The sequence below is a fragment of the Ipomoea triloba genome, chromosome 9 (assembly GCF_003576645.1).
Source record: "Ipomoea triloba cultivar NCNSP0323 chromosome 9, ASM357664v1".
In the NCBI taxonomy this organism is placed as follows: domain Eukaryota; kingdom Viridiplantae; phylum Streptophyta; class Magnoliopsida; order Solanales; family Convolvulaceae; genus Ipomoea; species Ipomoea triloba.
In genome coordinates, this window is record NC_044924.1 from 28,454,098 (window position 1) to 28,479,361 (window position 25,264).

At 35.8% G+C, this 25,264-nt stretch overlaps 1 protein-coding gene and 2 non-coding genes across 5 annotated transcripts; all 3 read left to right on the forward strand.

The window, feature by feature from the left end:
* Positions 1-2,942: 2,942 nt before the first annotated feature.
* On the forward strand, positions 2,943-7,185 carry LOC116028987 (soluble inorganic pyrophosphatase 4-like). Of its 3 annotated transcripts, XM_031270859.1 has the most exons (10): positions 2,946-3,137; positions 3,574-3,606; positions 4,054-4,198; positions 4,286-4,314; positions 4,757-4,822; positions 5,695-5,802; positions 6,217-6,282; positions 6,352-6,472; positions 6,587-6,668; positions 6,819-7,185. In XM_031270859.1, exons 2-10 carry the CDS (start codon positions 3,601-3,603, stop codon positions 6,859-6,861), a joined length of 666 nt encoding a protein of 221 aa, XP_031126719.1. In that variant the 5' UTR covers positions 2,946-3,137; positions 3,574-3,600; the 3' UTR covers positions 6,862-7,185. The 3 variants fall into 3 exon arrangements, with proteins under 3 accessions (XP_031126717.1, XP_031126718.1, XP_031126719.1); XM_031270857.1 differs by having other exon boundaries at positions 2,943-3,137; positions 6,217-6,472; XM_031270858.1 differs by lacking the exon at positions 3,574-3,606 and having other exon boundaries at positions 2,945-3,137; positions 6,217-6,472.
* Positions 7,186-8,572: 1,387 nt separating this feature from the next.
* On the forward strand, positions 8,573-8,644 carry TRNAW-CCA. The gene has a single exon. It is a non-coding gene; the product is annotated as a tRNA-Trp (tRNA).
* Positions 8,645-21,452: 12,808 nt separating this feature from the next.
* On the forward strand, positions 21,453-21,524 carry TRNAW-CCA. The gene has a single exon. It is a non-coding gene; the product is annotated as a tRNA-Trp (tRNA).
* The last annotated feature ends 3,740 nt before the right edge of the window (positions 21,525-25,264 follow it).

Below are 25,264 nucleotides of genomic sequence, written 5' to 3' on the forward strand. Positions count from 1 at the left end.
GGTCAAGGTTGCTATTAGGAAACAATGTGACTGGATTGAGTTTCATGTTCCCAGGAGAACATTAGAGACCGTCTTGAGATTGATAGAGTTAGAATGGCGAACCGAAAAAATAGCCATTAGTTGTACTAGATTACCCCTTCCCACTTTCCCAAAAAAAAAAATCAAATCATACTTGAAAATGTTAATTTCTAAACTATAAAAAAATTGTAATTAAATCATTTAACTAGTTAGATTTAATTGTGCAATTAAATCAATTAAGGGTGTCTTTAGTTCGCACAATTGAATTAGAATCGGAATTGGAATGATAATCAAATACTTGTTAAGGTAATAAGTTTTGGTGAAAGTATTTTGATGTTTGGTAGTAGGGTAGTATTGGAATGATTATCAACATTGATGTTTGGTTATGTATGACCATATAATGGGAATAAATGTTTTAAAAATATAAAAATAAAAAAATAAAGACAATTGGAATGATTATCAATATAAATCCTCTTTCATATTTTTGGGCCAACCTAATGATGAATTGGTCACGCATTCAATTCAATATATATTGCTCATCATCAAATTGATCTTCATAATCTCCATTCGAGCATATTTTGGATTTCAATTAATTTAATCATTGTAGTAGTAATTCTTTCAAATCGACGTAGTAACTTTTAATTCTGTGGCCTTTCAAATCATTGTAATAATTTAAATTGCTTGGGTCATGTCCTCATCATGCCTAATTGCTGTTTTGGGATAACTTTTAATTGTGTGGTAAACATAAATTAAAATTTGAAAATGATGTTTTGTAAACGTTGTTGAGGAAAAAAAATCTAAAAAAATGACTTTATGCATAAACGAATTCTCCAAAGCATTGAGAAGGGAGGAGGAAAGAACAAGAAGAGGAAATCTAATTTGAGGTCTATACCTACCAATTTGATCCAAAATGTTAAAATTGAAAGCTCTATTTTGCAAGGTTGCAAAAATCGCTAGGCGCCTGGGGGGCGCCTAGCGCCTAGGCCGCCTAGGTTGTTTTTTTTTTTTTTTTTAATTTAAAAAAAAATAAAAAAAATATATTTTAAGTGTTAATAATTATAAAGTGTTTAATATTGTAAGTCTTACACTTTAATAGTTAAATATTTAATACTTATTAAGTTATTAGTTACTACGTATTATTTATTAATTATTAGTGCATTACTTATTAGTTTAATTTAGTTATTACTTATTATTTTATTAAGTTATTACTTATTAATTATTACATATTATTAGACTATTAGAGTATTAGTTAATACATTATAACATTAATAGTTTAAATGTTTCAAATTTATAATTTTTTTGAATTAAAAAAAAAAAAAAAAAAACTTGCCGGCCGGCCAGGCGGGCTAGGCGGCCTAGGCCCCCGGCCGCGGAGGAGGCCGATTTCGGCCTTCCTCGATGCGGCCGGGCGCCGCCTAGCGGATTTTCCAGGCCGATACCATGCAGTAAACAGTTTACTGGAAAATCCCTAGTGAAAAATCCCACAGTGATTTAGAGAAAACAAAATCCCACTAATGCCCTTATACATTAAAAAAGAAATTATCTAAAACAAAGGTTATTGAAATTCAAAATATATTAGGGAAAAAAGTTTACTGGAAAATTAAGAATATCTGTCTCATATAAGACAAAGACTAATTCTTTTTTTTTTTACATGCAGTATCTGGGTAGAGTCAATATCGTCTTCACTGGGACTCAAATTCATAACCTCTAATTTGAAAGAATCACTCCATGCCTCTTGATCATAAAATCTTTGGCAAGACGAAGAGTAACTTAAAATTACTGTTTATGTTTTTATTGATTTTTCATCAAAATTTAATAAAATACTATAAAAATGATCAAAATTCCTACTTCAGAAATGATTGAAAGACGCAAAATAGACAAGATAATAACTGAACCTAAGTATATACACATAGAGACAAAGTATAACAAAAGATTTCATTTTATGATCTTTTTAAATACTAGTAAATATGAATTCATATCTCATTAAAAATAAAATAAAAAATTATACCTAAAAATTATATTCTTTTAATAAAGGTTTGGCGTGGAAACAGCATGGTATTATGGTATGTGCCAACTGCCAAACAAGATTGGTTCAATCTTCATAAGGCAGACAGCTCCACCACTAAACGGCACCCCTCACCGTCCGTTGACGATCACGCCATGATTGAACATTACCACACGACTGTTACCAATTCCGTCATTTTCCCATCTCCTGTATATTGACCCCCCACCTATATTCTTCTTTTTATAGTTTTATACTTTTATTCCCTACGAATCTTCTGATTCCATTTCCTCGTGTAAACGAAACATTTCATTAAAAATTTTGTAATTTGTATTCTCATTTTACTTTTTATTTCGTACTATGATGATTGAATATTGATATTATAAAGCAATTTTTTATATTATAATTTCTCTTGGACTCAAAAAGACCATTGATGACTGATTAAATTGGTATAATTAGATCGATCTATAGTAATTTAATTTTTTTTTTTTTAAAATTTGGGTGATCTAAGGCTCCTAGCTTTGTCGGACTAATTCTAAACTCACTAACCTCGCAACCGAGGTAAATCTCAAGTCATACAATCAGCCCACTGGTCAATCTTAATCTTCACGTACGCACAAGGAATCTAATCCAAATCTTCCAAACTTCCAACATTCTTGGATCTTCGAACCTCCATATTGTTGCCTTTAGTCATGACTTTTAAGTCATATGATGAACCAATTAGGCTAAACCCCACGCAGCTTTATGAATGTTTTTAGTTAGACATTGAATTGCACTATTCATTTAAAAAAAAAGGATATATTTGATTTATTTTCTTTAAAATTTTAACAAGGTTTAAAATTCCTTTGAATATGCTGAGGATTAAACGACGTGTAACTGACTAATTTTCCTTTTTCTTTTTTTCCTCAGCTCGCTTTAAATGATACGTTGCTGAACATAGCGGGAACGCGGCATTGGCTTTCAACTGCTTCTCCTCTCTTCTCTCTCTAGGGTTTCTTTCTCTGTCTAGAATAGTAGAATCTCTTTATTGAGTATTCTATTCTCATTGCCGTTGTTGTTACGCTTAGTTGTTCAGATCTGACTTGCTTTCACCGACGCTTCGATTTCGTCTCCAGAGGTGTGGATTGTTTTTCTTCAATGCATTTCTGAGTTTTTTGTTGCTATATTTCTGCTTATTTCACCTTATTTGTGCTTCTGTTCATTTCTGCATTCATGTATCTGTGAGCGTATATTGTGGAGAAGACATTTCTACCATTTTTTAAAATGTTTTCTTCCGTTCTTTTTGCTTGATTGGATACTGGTTTTACTGTTCTTGCCACGCATTATACGTGGTGAGTGCGTGAGATATACGTTTTGAAAACACGCGCATTTCACGCTCTCTGTGGTAATCACGCCAGGATTTTCTTCATGCTTTTTTGGCTTCGTTTTCAAATACCGTGCTGATTTTCTAAGCTGGCTTTACTGTATTTTTAAAAAGTTTATACGTACTATATATGAGTGCATGCTGGTGCGGCTTTTAATTGCATATATTTTTTTAATTTCACGATTGTCAGAAGGTTCAGTTCAGGGAGGGATCCTTTATGGAGGTATAGAATGATTTCTCTGTTTATACTGTCTGTTTGTTATTTATTTTTTGATGATTTCTTGTCTTCATGTGCTGATCTGGCAAAAGAATCATGCAACAAATGTGCCTGGATTGTATCATACTAGCTCTTTTTAAGAAGTTGCTGTTATTAAAATAATGGATCTTATTGTGCAAATAATAAAGACTCCAAATTGATACTTTAGGGAAATGTAGTTGTGCATTTGCCAGAAAGCAGTACGTCTGAATTCTGAATCAACATTTTGATTATGATTTGGTTTCTGCTTTTGTGTGGATGAGGATGCTGGAAGTTGAATAGCATAGGTCCTACATTTACATGTAAACTTTCCTTGGGATGAAGTGCTCTGTTCGTTGTTGTGCCTACGCACTCAACTGTTGTCTCTGTGCTTATGATCCACTCCTTTTTTTTTTTTTTTTTTTAAATGTCCAGTTTCCAACTATGGTTCCACCTATTGAAACACCAAACAAAGCTCCCAAGGCCATTATGTCCTCCCATCCGCCACTTAATGAAAGGATACTATCTTCCATGACTCGGAGATCAGTTGCTGCCCATCCTTGGCATGATCTTGAGATAGGTATTTAACTAAATTCTGCCCATATCTAGATTTGATAACTTTTTGGAGTTTAAAGTTACTTGATCCGTGTCTTGTGATCTGATCCAGGGCCTGAAGCTCCAAAGGTTTTCAATGTGGTAAGCATTCACTTTGCTCAAATCTTTCAGATTACTTGACTTCTAAAATGTTCCTTCTGAATTTTCAATTTGTTCATTTTAGAAATTTAGTTAGGACTCATATCATGCGGTAAATCATATCCCACTGCTTTGAACTCCGTAAAAATTTTTAATTTAATGTAAAAAAACATATACGTCTTATTACCATTTATGTGCAACAAGCAAATGAGCTAATCCTATTTGAACCCTCAAGCAAATCCATCAGAAATTTGAAAAAGAAAATGTTGATGTTGATATTGTCTTAACCTCCCATTTGAATGCTCAAGTGCTCATTGACCTTGACCATATGGATTTACTTCTGTTATACTCGGGGAATGCCATGATATTTAATGGACTAATTTGGTATCAGGTTTTTTTTTGTGTGGACAAGGATTTCAGGTTAAGTTTTTCTATATCTATGCAGGTAATTGAGATCAGCAAGGGGGGTAAGGTGAAGTATGAACTGGATAAGAAGACTGGACTTATCAAGGTAAAAAATATCACAAATTGTTTATTGAAAACATGCACAATGCTTCTTGACTAGGTACTCAAATGTATACCCATCAGTCAGGCTGGTTGAGCTCAGGAAAAAAATTGAACTGGAGCCAGCCTGAGCCCGCCAATATTTAGGTGAATGGTTGGCCTGGGGAAAAAATTTCTGTAGGTTATATTTGTTCCCATCTGTCCATCTCTTTCAAGTATACTCATGCATTAATTTACAATTTGTGATTCATAATTTTTTTACTTTCATTGTATATGGAAGGTTACAAATCAAATCCGCTATTGCTATGGTTGTACAAGCTTAAGTTCAACCAATATGGTTGTATAAAAAATGCACTTGTTCAAATATACAGTAGTTATTTTACTTTACAAATATTTGGAATATTTTACAAAAATAATGATATACTCCATAATTTTTTTTAACATGCAATTCAAACGAATAGTTTCTTATTGCAATTCTTTAATATAGTCAACTCAATTTTAGGAACATGTAAACAATGTTATTAAACTTGGACAAAGAATATAGTCAAATCCTGGTAAATATTATTAGAAGGCTTTAAGCTGCATAAAATGCTATACTTTTGTATAAACAAGTTATTGACAAATTGATTTTTGGTTTGGTGGCTATAGGTGTAGCCGTGTAGGTTACACTTTCATTATGCATTGGGTCCAGGGTTCAATTTAAACCTTTAGACATTGGTAAATTTACAAGTTAAATAGAATATTAATGACCAGAGCCAAAGCAATCAGTCTTACCAGGAAAAGTGGGTAAAAAAGAGTTTAGAACTGTGGAAGAACCTATCCCGTAGAGTGTTGAACAAAATATCTAACAGGTCTACTGAAATGTATATTCTTCTGCAGGTTGATCGTGTGCTTTACTCATCAGTTGTCTATCCCCATAACTATGGTTTCATCCCTCGTACTATTTGTGAAGACAGTGACCCTATGGATGTTTTAGTTATCATGCAGGTCTGATTTCTCTTCCAAATCCTTTCTACAAATTCTAGTAGGTGCAATTTTTAGCCGATGTAGTTTAAAGAGCTTCCTGTTTTCTCTACAAGGTTTTAGTTTTATTTAATTTTTTAAAGATTTGCATCTTTTTGCAATATGCTATTTATTTCAATTTGGTTAGCTTTGTGCATATGTTTGTGTTCCCAGTATATGTAAGTTAATACTATTTGGTTGAAGAAGCTATCTCAAAAATGCCATAGTGGAAACATCATCTCCAAAGGTTTAAACTACTAGCGAAGTGCTATTGTTATTTGTGATGAAACGGGCAGTTTAGCTATTGTATTTAACAAAGTGCATACTGTTATTTGTGTTGCCTTTAACTTTTGTTATTTTGTATATTTTAAGATGCTGACTGTTGTTTGTGATGATTAGGAACCTATCCTCCCAGGCTGCTTTCTCCGGGCCAGAGCAATTGGTCTTATGCCCATGATTGATCAGGTAAATAGCGATCCATTAAAATTTAATTCTATAAACCTAAAGCAATATTTAACAGTAGTTGAAATTCAGGGAGAAAAAGATGACAAGATAATTGCAGTGTGTGCTGATGACCCTGAGTACAGACACTACACAGACATCAAGGAGCTTCCACCACATCGTTTGGCTGAGATCCGCCGCTTCTTTGAGGATTGTATCCTTTCATAAAGATTATAAATGGGAACAGGAATTATGTTTTAAAGATCTTCGTTTTAACAGCTGATTCTAATACAAAGGTGAAAATATTTGATACTTAACAATTATTCAGACAAGAAGAATGAGAACAAGGAAGTTGCAGTTAATGACTTTCTACCAGCATCTGATGCTTATGAAGCCATCCAGCATTCCATGTAAGTTTTCAAACCTTTGCCTTTGACATATTTCCATTCTTGCATTATGAATGCCGTCACATATCAAATAGAAGAGTGTACTTGAACTTGTGTTTCCGTCATTAATTATCTCTCTAGAAATGTTTAATTGCAATTTGATGCGTTTGCCAGGAACCTCTATGCGGATTATGTTGTGGAAAGCCTGAGGCGATAGTTCACTTGGAAAATGAAGGGTGGTGGATGATATTCATACAATATATACAAATATATACAAATACTCCTATCTAAAAGTTTTGCGTATTTTACATTGTGCATATACCTTGCCTGGAAGACATCTCTATCTGGTAAAATTTCCCCCTCTACATTGAGGGAATGGCTTCTGCCATGGTTCCATAGATAAATTTTGAAACACTTTCCAAGTTCTAATTAGTCTCAGTGGCAAGCTATGACTGTATTATTTCATTATTTGATACTCCGTATTTTGTACCCTATTGTTACAACAATGCTTACAATTATTGATTGATATTTGATTCATATATATTGCGTTTGCGATAACCAGAATGTATAGACAAACGCATAAACCAACATGGTTGGCACGGTGATTCATTCTCTCCAAACAATTGAGGGGCTAAATTTTTAAATTAACGGACAAGGATTGAATTTTTAAAAATGAAACAATTTAAGGGTAAAAAGTGCTATTTTGTTCTTTTATGTGTGTGTATATATATATATATATGTATATATTTAATTAATTAATTAATTATTTTGATTTAATTTTTTTTTGAAAGATTGATTTCATTTCTTATTTACTATCAAATAAAGGAATTCATTTTACCTTAATTAATTATCATTATCATTATCAAGTATTTAATTTTGGGTACTATTTCGATTCTGATATTTGAATTAAATACACCCTTACTAATTACTATGCTGATGCAATTATCCCACTAATGGGTTGTGCTATTTGATAAATACAGTGAGGTATTATTTAATTAAAAAGCTAACATTAAATAGTTTTTCAAGATAATATTTAATCATTTTCTTTTGCAATTATTTAAAATGAAGAATTATTTTTATAAGAAAATATGGTTTAAATAAGTTACAAATTATATAATACTCCGTAAAATGTAATTGAGCTACCAAATTAAAAGAAACAAGAGTGTAAATATTGAACCTAAGGTGATGTGTCATTGTAAATTTCATAAATGATGTGAAAGTTCTTTTTCTTTCCTACCAAACTCCAGCAGACCAGCATTGCTCTGAAGATCTTATCCCCTCCATTGGACCACGAAACAAAGTGAGAGACCTGTCAATATGCATAGCTTAATTAGTCACAAAGGTAAAATTTGTCACAAGATATCAAGAATTGAGTTTCATCCACGACAGTGTAGAAACAACAACTTAAAGTGATGGAGACTCATTGTGCAAAATGAATGATTTACCTATCCACAGACTGTCGGGTTGGAGTGTGGGGTACCTAAGGTGGGCGTCCATCTTTTTGTAACAAATAAATTGAGAGACCCTGACCTCCATCCACCACACCACCGCCACCACGAAAGAAATTGAGAGACGAAGCATTTTGCTTAGTCTCAGAGATCATAAATGAAGCAACAACTATAAGAGAGCTTTATCTCATATTTTAAAGATGAAACTACTTACTCGTTTATAGAAAAAGCTTCTTACTTCATTTTAGATCAAAGCGAAGTCTAACTTGAAAACTAAATTTTACTTTAAATCATATGATTGATTACCATAGTATTTTTACATTTAGTTATCAATATTAATTTGATTATATTTAATTTGTTTGTTAATTATTTAAAATGAATATTATCATTGTAATCATGCAACTAAAAGAGGTATTGATTCTAAATAAAAAAATAAAGCAAGAGGTATAAAAGGATAAAAGTTTCATAGTACTCACCAGCGGATCCGTGGCGCAATGGTAGCGCGTCTGACTCCAGATCAGAAGGTTGCGTGTTCGATTCACGTCGGGTTCAATCCCCCGATCCATCACGGATTATCTTTTTCCTCACCCTAACGAATGCCTACAATGTGTCCATATTACACTCCAATATACAAAATCAAAATACATGCAGCAGAAAGTGCAACAGTGAGAGGGATGACAAATTATTGTGGACTCCGGTCCTCCTTGATATCGAATATTCAAATGTTCACAGCTATGTAAATTATGTATTTTGAATACGAGTCCACCTATCTTATATGGTATTGGGTATACTTAAATAATCTTAATTCACCAAATCAATCTTTAACCAACTATGATCAATTTTGAATGCCAAAGATCTTGTGGTCTAGTGGCACCTGGTGTCCCGGTTAATACTCCCACATGAATGATATGAGTGGGTTCGATTCTCAGTTGAGTTAACTATTGACTCTTTGTGCTTCATCAGGATTGTCATTAAAAAAATGATCAATTTTGAACCAAAAAAAACAACATTAACTACAGAAATAGTTCCTCTAATCACCCAATTATGATCATTGCATTTTGATTTTCCAAGTTCTTTACATGGCATTATAATTTAATGAATAAATCGTATATATGTCCATTCTTGGTCCAACCTTAAAGAATGTTTCTAAGAATAAATATGTGTATTATTAAAGGAGAAATTATTATTTGCACTACACAGAAGTGACATCATTAACATACATACAATAAAGTCACATGATAAGTATTAAGTTCAATGCGCACTGTATGATTTAGGGTCAGGGGTAAGCGCGGAGCGGATTTGTGGTGAATTCACAATCACATCCCATCTGCTAAAGGTGGATTTGTAAAATCCCAATCCGTTAGGAGTGCAAATCCAATCTAATTTTATCTATTAATAGTTGATTTAACGGATTGAATGCGAATAGGATGATGAATTTTAAGTTTAAAAAATAAAATAAATTATAATACAAGATTTCAAGTGTTAAAAAAAATTCAAAACCACAAACTTTCAAGAATAGAAAAATATTTAATGCACCGCCGGTATATAAGTTCTATTCAATGTCAACAAAGCTATATTTGATAAAGTATATACGGAAGTACGGATGAAATACTCTGTATTAATACTCAAACGGGTACAAGTAGGAATACCCTATACGAAACCGGTCTACGTGACAGTGAGTCAGAGGTTCCCGGTCTCTTTGACTATTCAGAAGATAAAACAGTCAAAAACCTTTCCTCTAGCAATAAATGTGCCTTTTTATAGGTGGCCTCGGGAAGCATCCCGGCCTTACGGCATGTGTTACGCGTGTCAAGCATGCACCGGCCTGCTCGACGGCCCTACGCACGGAAGCCAAATGCGAGTTCCCAATAGGCTGGGACTACTAGCTAAATGGCGCGCTAAGGAAAGGGCGGGATGTCGGTTTAACCGGCCTACGTGGACCGGAAGGTCGGGTGAAGTACTTAGGTGAGAAAACACTGGTAGCCGCATGTAGATCGGTAGACTGGGAAACGGAGAGCGGAGAGCGGGATTTTATCCCTATCAATATTGAAGGAGAGCTAGAGATGCGGTACTTGTTTCCTGTGAGTTGATTAAGTTTTGGATTGGTGATGGTGGTTATATTTTAAACAAAAGATATGTTTTCAGTTTGAATTGTCTGTCTTCTCCAAGGCTTTCTACAAAGCTCTACGAATGGAGAAAACATTGCAACAGGGCTCGGGCACCGATTTAAAGAGTAATTTCTAGGTTTTTGTCATATATGTTCTCTTCCATTGATTCGAGCAAACTCTTCGATCATTCTCAGTTTCCGGTGGCTAGCTTCCCCACCACCTTTGCAAAGTCAACAAAGCCCTCCTTTGCAGCCACCATATTCCCCTTCCTCAACTCCAAGATCACTACCTCTTTCCCCACCACCTGTTTCCAAATACCCACATACTGGTTTCAGCTAATAACAACAATTCCCCGGCCAAGGTATAAAGAAGGATCGACATATTAAATTCTTGACAGCTCTCAAGGTTCGAGGGATCGGAAGGTTAGGCTCTCAATCTACAGGTAAGTTCTTTGATCATCAAGACACGTTGGGTTTCGACAAACCCGGCCAATCAAACACTCAATTGAGTCTTCGCCAAATAAAAACTAGCCATTGAAGAGCTAGTCCATGCCACCACCCCCACTTCCACCACTGATGCTAAAAGGAGGACTCTCAAGTCCCAAGAAATGGGTACAGGGGCAAAAGATTCTCTCAATGAAGAAGAAGACACTATTGAAATTATTACTGATCTTGCTAAGCACTCCAGGGCAATGGCAAGCAAAAGAGCTAGGGCAAGAACGAGCTGAGTGAAGTCAAGATGTTACTCGCCTAGCCTGGTCCCTTAAGCGAAACCCGCAAGTCGCAAGAAATCAGAGATGTGGAATTTATTTTAATGAAATTAAATAATTAAAATAATAATATAGTAAAAAAATAATTAAAATAATAATGATTGAGAAAGTTGTTTAATTAAAATAATAATGATTTAGAAAGTTGTTTATTTGCAAAGGAGGGCTTTGTTGACATTGAATTTTTTTTAATGACGTGTCACATTGTTGTTCACCGCCGGTGTATAGCACTTATACACTGGCGGTGCATTAAATATTTTACCTTCAAGAATTTGATTAAAAAAACAATATCTAATTTTTAAATACAAATAATTAATTTTAAAATTCAAACAAATTTAAATAACAAATTTTGGTTAATCTTCAATTCTGCATTCATCTTCAACAAAATGTTGAAATGTGATTGTGACGTCGTGAATAAGAACAAATCTGACTTGAAGAATGAAAAAGACGGAAAGTTAGAAATGACAATTGTGAAAGAGAAACCTAAAACCCAAAGCTAAAATTCAATTATAATTTTAGATTTGAATTGCACTTTAAGTAGATGTGGATAGAATGTGAGTGAATTTGACAAATTGGAGCATATTTGGCAGATTCTTGCTCACCCCTAATATGATCCATACAATTCTTACAAATATGTTTCCGACTATTAATATAATGCTAATTAATATATTTTATGACTAGTTCTTTATATTAGCACTATCTCTAATGGATAATTACTAGCTAGCTAGGAACCAACATGTATGCCTTGACTCCCACTCATTAATCTTACACCAAAGATAGATATAGAGTAGTCATAAAATACTCCAACAATTAAATGACGAATCCAAAAACTCAGCTTACAAAAGAAACTTTCAAAACATACGCTAAATTAAAGAATCTCAAAAGGCCAAAGATCTTGTGGTCTAGTGGTACTCGGTTTATACTCTCACGTAGAAGGGAGTGGGTTTTAGTTTCAGTGGAAATGACTGTTGACTCTTTGTGCTTCATGAACAATAGTACTTAAAGAAAGAAGCTCACTTTCATAACATAAAGTGACGAGGATTTGACTAATGCTATTTTATGAAGCAATTTTATAGAGTTTAAAGTAAAAGTTGCATTAATATAACCAAATATCTTCAAAGTTCACATAAAGCTAAACACCAGTTGTTATGCCATGGACCGAGTTCACCTTGTAAGGTAGACTCATGTCCATGTTCACAATTTTACAACTGTATGTTCAAAATTTTTGAACTCCATTTTCACAATTTCAGAACTCTATATTCATAATTTTATAACTCTATATTCAATAGTATAACACAATTTTTGAATCTATATAACAAAATTGTGAATATAGAGTTCAAAAGTTGTGAATATTGAGTAATGCAATTTTGTATATTAAGATTTAAAATTGTGAACATAGACCTTTTAAATTGTGAACATGGACCTGAGTCCACCTTGTAAGGTGGACCCGAGTCCATAGCATAATTTGCCGCTACACACTTACCCATTATTTTTGGAGTTCTACTACACATACCCCCAAATTCTACTATCTTACTTTTACTCTCTGAGGTGTCAAACAGACATTGATTATTTTCATCATGTGAACCCACAGGAAAGTGTCTGCATCAAAAACATGTGTGAGGGAGTACAGATTGAGAGTATAAAATGGGAGTACACCAAGTAATTTCTATATTTTTGTGTCCAATTTTGTGTCATGTTAATGAGTTGTCTCAAATTGTCCGTTCCACTTGTGACTTATTATGTGTGATATAAGAAAAAATTATATTATTAAATAACATTGAAATTGTTTCAATATATATTTCTAGTTGCCAACTTGATTATGAACCTAGATAGTCACACCAAATCGTCTTCTGTGGTGTAGAGAGAGAAATTTTTAATAAATTGTTACCCGTTTTAAATTAATTTTGTTAATGAAATTAACTAATAAAATTAATCTCTAACTAGTATGTTGAAGTTTAAAATGATTATTTGTGGATGTATATATTTTTTTTTTGTGCTCAAGTAGATGGATGAACGAGAGGACGCTACACCTAAGGCACGCTATGAGGGTAATTTTATTTTTTTGAACAATAAGACTTAATTCATTGAATTAGAAAGAAGACAATCGACAAGATAATGACGAGGGCTATCAAACCATCCCCGCAACCTGACACAGAAACGGCTTTTCGAGCAACAATGTGAGCAGAATGATTCGCAGATCGCTTAACAAAGTGGAAGTGTACACCGTCAATCGTGGATGCAACTTCTTTAATATCATCAATAATAAATCCAAAAACTGAATTAAAAAAGTCAACCTAATGCATAATAAACCAACTGAGAATCGGAATCCGTTTCCACATCCACATCTCCTATGCTCATTCCCTTTAACCAACTGAGCGCTTCTCGAATGCATACCGCCTTTGCCTCCTTAACCTCATACCTTACCAGTATATTCACTCCTTTCGACGCAAAGAAATGGCCATCATCATCTCGTAGAATCCAGCCTAGGCCCATCATATTGTTCTCCTCATCAAACGCTGCATCTGTATTCAATTTTATACGGCCAAGATCCGGCGGCTTCCATTTATCAAAATCAGTTCCTCCCACCATTCTATCCACAGAACTCACATTTGCTGCTGTCTAACTATTTAGAAATGAAAGAGCCAAATTCATTCCATTGTTGCACATAAAAGGGGTTTCCTTCCACACCTTGTCATTTCGACCCCCCCCCCCCCCCNCAACCCCCAACAAATCATCACAAACTTTTCTCTCAACTCCTCATTAAGCACTGATAATAATTTAAAAAACCAATCTGTGAAAGTACCTTGTGAACCAAGCGATGAAGCTGGCAGCCCCATGCGAGACCAAATTGTTCTAGCTTGCTGGCGGTCCTTAAATAAATGCTTGGTTGTCTCCAACTCCTGTCCACACATGTCACACATTAAATCACAAGGAATATGCTTAATCAACAAAGCTTCATGCGTGGGGATAACAGATGAGGCAAGTTGCTAGCAGAACAACTTTACCTTGGGAGGAACATGCAACTTCCAAATTAATTTCCAAGGCTCATGTTGTTGGACTTCAACACAAATCAGTCTGTAACATGATATGACTGAGTAGTTCCCTTTGGACTCAGCCCTCCAGACCCAAGCATCGGGTGGTTTACGCAAAGACACAAGATTGAGATAATTCTAACAAAGCCAATCTTATTTAAGGAGCTTGATGTTGAAAAAGAGAAAGGAGATCAATTCAGAAGAAAAAAGAAGCTAGCTAGCTGAACTTAGCTCATATAGCTTTAATAGCCTTAAGGGCATTTTTCTATTTCTACCTCTATTAGTCTGTTATAACCGTTTCTCAAGCCTTGTACATAAGCTGGTTTTCTTTTCCCCCCAAGACAGAACTTCTAGTAATCAATTCCATTTTTCTCAGTCTCAAAGCTTTGCATTGCTTGTCACTTTGATATGCACTGATTTCTCATCATTGTATCAGAGCTTCATCGAAGCTATGCCGCAGCGGTAATGGCGGAAAACGATGAAGGTTTCTTAGTTGAAGGACAGGTAGGAGGAGCTTCGAATCCGAATCAAAATTCAACTCAACGCACCGATGAGTTTGATGATCCGCTGTACCTACACATTACGGAGAATCCGAATCTCATTCTCGTGTCTCCACCTCTGTCTGAAATTAACTACAACTCTTGGAGTAGAGCGATGAAGATAGCGCTCGAAGTCAAGAACAAGTTCGGTTTCGCGGACGGAAGTATTGCGAAACCAGAAGAAGCCGATCCAAAATTTGCAGTCTGGAAGAGATGCAATAACATTGTGTGTTCGTGGATCTTCAAATCGCTTAGCCCTACGATTGCAGAAGGAGTTCTATATTTTGATGTCGCAGCAGACATATGGAATGTCCTCAGAAAAAGGTATTCTCAAGTCGATCCTCACCGAATTGCTGAATTACCGAATGAGATATATAGGTCCTCACAAGGTAATCAATCTATCAACGAATACTTTACTAAAATCAATGCGTTATGGATGCAATTAAATGCTATGAGACCTATCCCTGCTTGTGAGTGTATGCCTAAGTGTTCTTGTGCCCTAGTGAGTAAGATTCAGAAAGAAAAAGAAGAGGATCAGATTATCAGGTTCTTGGAATGGCTGAATGAGGAATATGAAAACATCAAGTCAGGGATCCTTGTTATGGAACCTATTCCTACCATGGAAAAGGTGCTGAATATGACTTTGAAAATGGAGAGAAAACTCAAGAACTCGGTCTATGTTAAGGGCAATGATCTTGTTCAGACCAATGCAGTGCAGAATTATACAGAAGAGCAGTCTGTTGTAGCAGCATCTAATTCATACAACAAAAGAAGGTTCAATGCTAGTTCAGGAAAGAATGTTCCTAAGTGCACTTACTGTGGGATGCAAGGCCACACAGTTGAGAAGTGCTACAAGAAACATAGCTACCCTCCTGGGTGGGTAGCAGGCTATAAGTCTAAGGGAAGGCAGAATCAAGAGATACAGCAGAATTCCAATGCTTATGCCTCTGTTAATCACATTGGTGATGTTGGACTTTCCACTGAGCAACTCCAAAAACTCATGGCATTATTGCAAAGCCAAGGCAATCAGGCCTCCACAAGTGCAGTAATGGCAGTCACCAACACTGGACTCAGGCCTGACTTCAAACACTCAATGGAAAGTGATCACAATGAAGGCAGGTCAACCTCTAAACTTTCTGTTAATGCTATTCTAAATCTCTCAAATGTTTGGATCCTAGATTCAGGAGCAACTGACCATATTGTGTGTTCCCTAGAGTATTTTGATGTCTATATTGCTGTTCATGGAGTGTTGGTAAAATTACCTAATGGGAATAAGGTAGAAGTTACTCACATAGGTCAGGTGAGGCTACACATGGATATTAGGGGTGTGCAAAATTTTGGTTAACCGTAATTAACCGACCGAACCGAGCTTTTTCGGTTAACCGTAACCGAACCGAAGTTTTTCGGTTCGGTGAACGGTTAAAAGATTTCTATATTTTCGGTTAACGGTTAATTCGGTTCGAAACAGCCGGTTAACCGAATTAACCGAACGGATAACCGAATATATATATATATATATTAACATGTTAAACAAAGAGCCAAATCTGAAATCCCTAATTTGTAATCAGCCGCCAGCCCCCTCTCTGTCTCTCTCAATCCCTGCCTACCCGGCCACCAACCACTGCCAGTCCGCCACCACCAGCCGCCCCAGGCCCCAACCCCTAGCCCCTCACTATATCTCCCGCACTCTGTCTCTCTCTCGCACTTTGTCTCTCTCAGTCTCACCACCTTCACCACCACATCCACAGCCACTGCCGCCCCTCTGTATGTCTATACTCTTATTCTCATTTGAATATCTGATTCTTCACGCCTCAGTCGCCATCTCCCTTCACCAGCGGCCGGCCATCAGCCCACCACGAGGATCTGCTCTAGGCCACCGTCGCACACTCTTGCTGACGTCTTCACCGCTTCCACACTCCAGATCTGCTATTTTGCTTAGTGCTTCCAAGCTCTAGAGTCCAGATCTGCTATTGTGCTCCAACTGCTGTCGTGCACTTGTGCTGTGTCTCCACCATACCACCGCCGTGCTACGTCTATGTCTAGACATCTAGTTGTCTACTCCACAGAGTCGGAGGCACGGCTCCAAGATGAAGTAACGACTCAGATTCACAAATTTGCACCCTCACTCTTGTGTATTTTTATGTACAATATTTATTTTCCATGTAATTTTTTCAAGCAGTAATTGTCTGTATATAATTTAAAGAATTTCAAATTTTGATTTAAAACTTCGGTTAATCAGTTAACCAACCGATTAATCGAAAAAAAATTCGGTTCGGTTAATTCGGAAATAGAAACTTCGGTTTGGTTAACAGTTAAAGGGTTTTGCAAGTTCGGTTAATTCGGTTTTGGTAGTTCGGTTCGGTTAACCGTCGGTTAACCGAATGCACACCCTTAATGGATATAATGTTGCAGAATGTGTTACTTATTCCATCTTTCACCTTCAATATCATATCTGCTAGCAAGTTGCTAAGACAATCCAATTGTGAAATTGTTGTGAGGGCTGATTCTTGTACCCTTCAGGGGCACTTTGGAATAATGAATGGTTTTGCTAATGAAAAAGATGGACTGTACCTGATCACCAAGCCTCCTGTCAAGAAGAGAATATGTGTTTATAATTCTAGTTCAAATTCTGTTTGCAGTAGTGTTTCTGCAGAATTATGGCATACTAGATTAGGGCATTTCCCTATAAATAAAATGAGATTGTTGAAAGGAATAAAACTTGTGCTTCCTCAGAAATGCAACTTTGATTTTGTGTGTGACACTTGTCATTTTGCTAAACAAAGGAGACCAAACTTCCCTACTAGCACAACTACAACAGAAAGGATTTTTGATCTAATTCACATGGATGTGTGGGGACCTTTCCCAGTGGCTTCTATGAGAGGGGAACACTACTTTTTAACCATTGTAGATGAACACAGCAAGTTCACATGGCTACATCTGATGAGACATAAGTCAGAAGTGAAATCCATATTTCAGAATTTCTATAGCTATGTGAGGACTCAATTTACAATAAAGATCAAGGTGGTTAGGACAGACAATGGTGGAGAGTTCATGTTGAGCAGTTTTTTTTTTAATGACAAAGGGATCATACACCAAAGAAGTTGTGCCTATACACCCCAACAGAATGGAGTGGTTGAAAGAAAGCATCAGCATATTCTGAACATTGCAAGGGCTCTCAAGTTTCAATCCGGAGTAATAGATGGATTCTGGGGTCACTGTGTTCTCCATGCCTCCTTCTTAATCAATAGATTACCTACTGAAGTTCTGCAAGGTAATAGTCCTTATCAAATTTTGTATAAGAAGGATGTTGATTACAGTCAGTTGAGACCTTTTGGATGCTTGTGTTTTGCTGGAACTGTTGCACAAGGCAGAAACAAAATGCAATCAAGAGCTAGAAAGCGCATTTTTTTGGGGTTTCCAGCTGCTGTAAAGGGCTACATCTTATATGATCTGTCTGATAAAACCACATTTGTGTCTAGAGATGTTTATTTCTATGAACAAACCTTCCCACTCAAAGTTAGAAAGGAAGCCTCAGAATCCAAGCACAGTAATGCCAGATCACAAGCTGCTGATCCTTCTCTTCCCTTGATCCCAACTGATATAGAATGTGGATCATGGGAATCAACCAGCAAGCAAATCATCTTTGAAAATCAGAATCAAAGCCATCACAGTGATGAAGCAGTCAGACATAATGGTCACATTGATCACTCAGCAAATTTTTTTTGATGAACAGCCAAGCCCCAGTCCAGCTGATCACTTTGAGCAGTTACCATCTGAGGGCAACTCATCAGAAACTTATATTGAGCAATCCCAATCTGAGGGACACATAGCAGATGACCACATTGACCTACCACAGCCTAGGAGGTCAACAAGGACAAGAGTCTTACCTAACAGATTGCAGGATTACATTTGCCACTCCTCAATGATGGATTCTGATGAGAACAGGACCTCACCACACTCTATCACTAACGTAATTTCCTATGATCAATTGCCTCTCAATCACAGGATCTGTGCAGCTTCTATAGTCTCTATACCTGAACCTCAATCATACAAGGAAGCTGTTGAGTGTGAGGAGTGGAGACATGCTATGCAAACTGAAATAGAAGCTCTAAATCATAACAATACCTGGATTCTGACAGACCTACCATCAGGGAAAATCCCCATTGGATGTAAATGGGTCTACAAGGTCAAGCATAGGGATGATGGCTCCATTGAAAGGTACAAGGCTAGATTGGTTGCAAAGGGGTACACTCAACAATTAGGGGTGAACTACATTGAGACTTTCTCTCCTGTGGCTAGAATGACAACCATCAAGACTTTTCTGGCTGTTGCTATTGCAAAGGGTTGGGACATCCAACAGCTTGACATCAACAATGCTTTTTTACATGGAGACCTAGAAGAAGAGGTCTACATGGTGCTGCTCCCAGGGTTTCAAACAGATAAACCTAATCAAGTTTGCAGATTAAGGAGATCTTTGTATGGGCTAAAACAAGCAAGCAGGCAATGGAATGCAAAGTTAACCAAGGCTTTAGAAGATTATGGTTTTAAACAATCAGTTGCAGATCCCTCTCTGTTCACCAAACAAACAGAAAAATCATTCCTTGCCCTTCTAGTATATGTTGATGATATCCTGGTTGTAGGGACAGATTCAGATCAAATTAAGGCCCTAAAACAGCTGCTGGACAATTCTTTTAAGATCAAAGACCTTGGTAATCTGAATTATTTCTTGGGCATTGAAGCATTCAGAAATTCTAAAGGCCTAAACATCTGTCAAAGAAAATATGCATTGGAAATCTTGCAGGAGAATGGATTCTTGGAATCCAAACCCTCAAAAACACCATCTGTGCCAGGCCAGAAACTGAACAATTCAGAAGGAACTCTCCTTGAGCAGCCTAAGATTTTTAGAAGGTTGGTTGGCAAACTCCTTTACCTAACCAACACCAGACCTGATATAGCACATGCTGTTCAGCAACTGAGCCAGTTTGTGGATAAACCAAGGGACATCCACTTGGTTGCAGCTCACAAGGTGCTAAGATACTTGAAAGGATCACTTGGAAAAGGCCTTTTCTACCCTGCAAATCCACAGTTCAAGCTTCAAGGATTTTCTGATTCTGATTGGGCAAATTGCACAGAAAGCAAGAAATCCATTACTGGTTACTGCATTTACCTTGGAGAGTCCTTGATTTCTTGGAAAACAAAGAAACAAGCTACTATTTCTAGATCATCTTCTGAAGTAGAATACAAGGCATTAGCTTCAACTACCTGTGAAATCCAATGGCTCATATATCTATTGGCAGACCTCAACTCAGCAGTGAACAGTCCAGTTCCCATATTCTGTGACAATAACTCTGCAGTTGCCATTGCAGAGAACCATGTTTTTCACGAGCGTACGAAGCACATAGAGATTGACTGCCATGTGGTCAAGCAAAAGGTTAATGAGGGAGTAATCAAACTTTTGAGCATAAACTCCCACAATCAAGTAGCAGATGGCTTCACCAAAGCATTGACTAAACCTATGTTTGATGCTTTTCATGCTAAGCAGGGCCTTCAAGACATTCATGCTCCAGCTTACGGGGGGGATGTTGAAAGAGAGAAAGGAGATCAATTCAGAAGACAAAAAAAGCTAGCTAACTGAACTTAGCTCATATAACTTTAATAGCCTTAAGGGCATTTTTGTATTTCTACCTCTATTAGTCTGTTATAACCGTTTCTCAAGCCTTGTACATAAGCTGTTTTTCCTTTCCCCCCAAGACAGAACTTCCAGTAATCAATTCCATTTTTCTCAGTCTCAAAGCTTTGCATTGCTTGTCACTTTGATATGCACTGATTTCTCATCACTTGAAATCTAATAGCTTTGACACTTTATATTCTACTCTCCCAACTTGTATTTGATAAATATTTCACAGTCACGTTTGGAACATTATCAAGTAAAATTTTTCACCTTTTTGGAGAACTTGAAAATAAATCATATAGGGGTTGCATAACTCCAAAAAATGAAATTGCTTTAATACAAGAATGTGCCATATCACTAAATTCCTAATTTCTGCAATTAGAATCCCAAAAACAGCATTAGCCATTAGAACAGGTCAACAATACATTATACATAATATGCATTCTGCCATTTCTGCCGACTACAATTCGCCAATTCATGAAATACTTAAATACCTTTGAGATTGCGAATCTGCTATTTGCGAATTGCGAATTGCGATGGCTCGGTGTGACTTGTGAGTTGTGAGCGGTTGGTGTGCACGGTGCGACAACGTCTCTTTCAAAAGTCAGACAGTCTTCTCGAATCTGACTTCCAAACAATTAACCGTATTATTTTTTTTTAATATATACTAAGTATAAAGTAATATATATTATATATATAATATATCTTATGGCCTATGGCCCTATGGCCCCCCTATAGAGATGGGCCTTGGGCAGGTGCCCACCTTGCACTTGCTCCAGGGCCGGCCCTGAAAGTGAAGGGGGCTCATTGTGCACGGTGAATGGTTTACCTCTCTACAAACTGTGATGCTAGAGTGTAGGGCACTTGGGATGGGTGATTCCATTTTCGTCACAAACAAATTGAGAGAGCCTATCCTCCTTCAACCTCCATTTTGCTTAGTATCAAAGATAATAAACGTAGCAACAAAGATATGCTTCATCTCATATTTCAGAGACGAAACTACTGGCTCGTTCATAGAAGAAACTTCCTACTTCGTCTTAGATCAAGATAAAGTCTAACTTGAAAATTAAATTTTACTTGATTACCATAGTATTTTTGCATTTAGTTGTTAATTATTAATTTGATCATATTTAGTTTGTTTGTTAATTATTTAAAATGAATATGTCATTGTAATCGTGCAAGTAATATATAATTCTAAATAAAAACAAGTATAAAATGATTTAAGATTCGCATTGATCAACAGCGGATCCGTGGCGCAATGGTAGCGCGTCTGACTCCAGATCAGAAGGTTGCGTGTTCGATTCACGTCGGGTTCAATTCCCTCATCCCGCACGGATTATTTTTTTCCTCACCCTAACGAATGGCTACATGTGTATATTACACTCCAATATACTTAAATAGTCTTGATTGACCAGATCAATCCTTCACTAATGATCAATTTTGAACCCAAAAAAAAAAACAAAAACAAAAACAAAAACACTAACTACAGAAATAGTTCCTCTAAACACTCAATTATGATCAATGCATTTTGATTCCCCAAGTTCTTTACATGGCATTATAATTTAATGAATACATCATATATATGTCCATTCTTGATCCAACCTTAAAAGAATGTTTCTTAGAATAAATATGTATATTATCAAAGGAGAAATCATTCGAACTACACAGAAATGACATCATCAATGTACGTACAATAAAATCACATAGTAAGTTCAATGCGCACTATATGATTTAGGGCTAAGGGTAGGCGCGAAGCGTATTGGAACGGATTTGGGGTAAATTCACATTCCATTCGCTAAAAGTGAATTTGAAAAATCAAAATCACAAACTTTCAAGAATCTCATTAAAAAAACAAATATCTAATTTTTAAATACAAATAATTAATTTAAAATTCAAACAAATTTAAATTGCGCATCTTCGTTTATTTTCAATTCTTCATTCATCTTCAACGCAGTGTTGAACTTGTGATTGCGATGTCGTGAATAAGAACAAAATTGACTTGAAGAATGAAGAAGACTGAAAGACAAAATGACAATTGTGAAAGAGAAACCTAAAAGGATAAGACCCTAAGCTAAGTATAGAAACCTAGTTGCCAACATGATTATGAACCTAGATAGTCACACCAAATTGTCTTGTGGGATAGAGAGAGATAGAAATTTTTGATAAGTTGTTACTCTAGTTAAATTATTTTGTTAATGAAACTAATAAAATTAATTTCTAACTAGTATGTTGAAGTTTTAAAAAGTTAGTAGTTAGTACCTAATTAAGGGCTATATAAATAACCCTTGCTTCATGCATCTTTATAGAGTCTAAGAGAATTTTATGGAGTTAATATCTAATTTAGTCCTTGACTATATTAATTTTTTTCAATTTAGTCCTAAATAATTTTTTGTGCTTAATTAGGTCCTCAAATTTGATAATTTTACTCAATTGAGTCCTCGACTGTTAGAATCAATGACTAAATCGAGAAAATTCATTATAGTCTATGACTAAATTGTGTAAAATCATTATAATCGAAGATTAATTTGGATAAAATTACTATAGTTGATAACTAAATTGAGTATTAATAGAGGTGATATTACCAAGTTATCTTAACAGATGGCTCAATTGAGTAAAATTATCAAAGTCGATGACTTAATTAAGCACAAAAAATCGCTTAGGACTAAATCAAGAAAAATCACTATAGTTGATGATTAAATTAGATGATAAAGGTAAAATCCCGGTCTACGTATCCCGATCTCCCGGGCTGTGTTCCCAGTTGGGAGTTAACCAGACCCTCCGAATCCTCCTCCCGATCTGATCAGGCCGGGCCTCCTTGCGCTCCGGGCAGCAGTAAGGGCCTTTGCGGAGGTTCGAACCAGAGACCCCGCGCCCGCGTGCCTATCCGCGGCTATGTTGGACCGACAGAGTGACCGGTGCATGTCCGCCACGCGTCCTACATGCCGCCAGACCGGAAATCTCATTGGAGCCACTATAAAAGGCGCATTTAATGCGGTAGATGGACTTTTGGCTATTTCTTCTAATACAGTAGCTAAAGAGACCAGGAACCTCCGACCCACTGTCACGTAGCTCGGTCTCGCCTAGGGAACCTTTCCTTGTACCCGACCCATATAAATACAAGTATACTATTCCGTATTTTGTTGTATCATTAGATATTAACTTGAATTTTATGTAAATGAATTCTAGAAATTTGTGTAATTTTTTTTGTGCTCAAGTAGTCAAGTAGATGGATGTACGAAAGGACGCTGGTTCTTTAAGGTTGTTCAAACAAACACTACACCTAAGGCACGCTATGGGATCGAGATGGTATGTACGTAGTGGTTCTCCCATATACAGGGAGGTAATGAGATCGAGTCTCAATGGAGGCGATACTGATTCTTTGTGCTTCAACAGGTTGAGAAAGTATGTATGAACATATACTACAATATAATAGGGTTAGTTGTATTCAAAAAAAAAAAAAAAACACGTTATGAGGGTAATTTTTAAATTCAGAACTATGTATAGTTTATTAGAATCCAAAGAATTTTGTGAGGTAAATACATTGTAAATTAAACAAATGACACCTTTTTTTTTTGAAAAACAAAAATCACCGATCAAATTAAATTCTCAAAGAAATGCGAAATACAGAAAGGGGGAACGAAATCCCAAGTACCAAGGACAGAGTGAGAATCAGCCGCCCGTGCAAGCACATGAGCTACATGATTCGCTAACCTATTGACATGGCGAATAACAACACTGCCAATGTCACTAGTAATTAAACGACAAATGACATCATTAGAGTAAGGTTAATAAATTATTAGCTCACTAAAATGCATTTGGTTTACAAATGAATATAAAAGAAATATAAAATATTTGTGAAAATGGATATGAAAGTGTGAAAATAAGTTAACAAATTGCAATTGAATTGCCGATAATTAAACAAATTGAATGAAATTAGCATATCATAGACTTATAAAATTGTTTTTCTTTTTAATTTTTAAATACGATATGACAATATTGATTGGACAACTAAAATATAGGGGTCAAATTAATATTGTCATATTATTTACTTCCATCTTGCAATCTTAATCTAACGTTACTATAATAACAAGAGGATATTTTTATTCAATAAAAATGCAATGTAGAATATCTTAATCACCATTTACAACTTTACTAACACCAAAAAGAAAAAAGGTATAGCCCGTTGGACTAGCACTTTGGACCTGATCCAATATACAGAATTTCACTTTATAAGTTTCAAAATTCATGTTCATAATGCACAAAATTATATAGATGAGTACACATAAACACTTAACATAATACACATACACATTATGGAATTGAAATTCATAATGTAAAGAATTATATAGATGAAAGACACATAAATTCATAACATAATACACATGCTCTGTCTGTATTTATATTAAAATATCATGTTTATGTGTATGTGTATTATGTTAAGTGTTTATGCGTCCACAACTATATAATTCTGTACATTATGAACATGAACTCTGTACCTTATGAAGTCAAATTTCGTATATTGGACCTGGGTCCACAGTGCACTGTGGACCCCGGTTGACAATATAACGATTGCCTTTGTGTTCAACTGAGTTACCATGATTTGCATCCTCCTAGATATTCTACGGATAGGGGCGTGAGAGACCCTTAAGGTTGAGGATTTAACCTTCTGGGAAGAAAAAAAAGGTATAGGGCTTGTTTGGTTATCAGCAATTAACGGATTGTATTAGCGGTGTGTAAAAAGATGTTTGGTAAAATTGTCTGTTTAGATTAGCGGTTAACATGTAAAATGACCAAAAAGGTATAAATATATTTCATAATAATAATTATTATAATATTTTTTTAGGATAAATAATAATAATAATAATAATAATAATAATAATAATAATTTAATAAAAGAAATAAAAAAAAAACTTAAAAAGAATAGAACATAAGGGGAGTTTGGTTCAGCTCCCTTTAGTTTTGCCACTTTTCCCACCTCGGTGGGAAAAGTGGCATGGGAGCCTTAGGAGCCTCAAGGCTCAAAATTAAACATAACATTATGGCTTAGGCCAATTAG

Bases quoted from the DNA above. Each gene is read 5' to 3' on its own strand.
- LOC116028987 (XM_031270857.1), top strand. The intron at 5,803-6,216 runs GTCTGATTTCTC...TGTGATGATTAG, and splicing joins ATGTTTTAGTTATCATGCAG to GAACCTATCCTCCCAGGCTG. The intron at 6,669-6,818 runs GTAAGTTTTCAA...TGCGTTTGCCAG, and splicing joins GAAGCCATCCAGCATTCCAT to GAACCTCTATGCGGATTATG.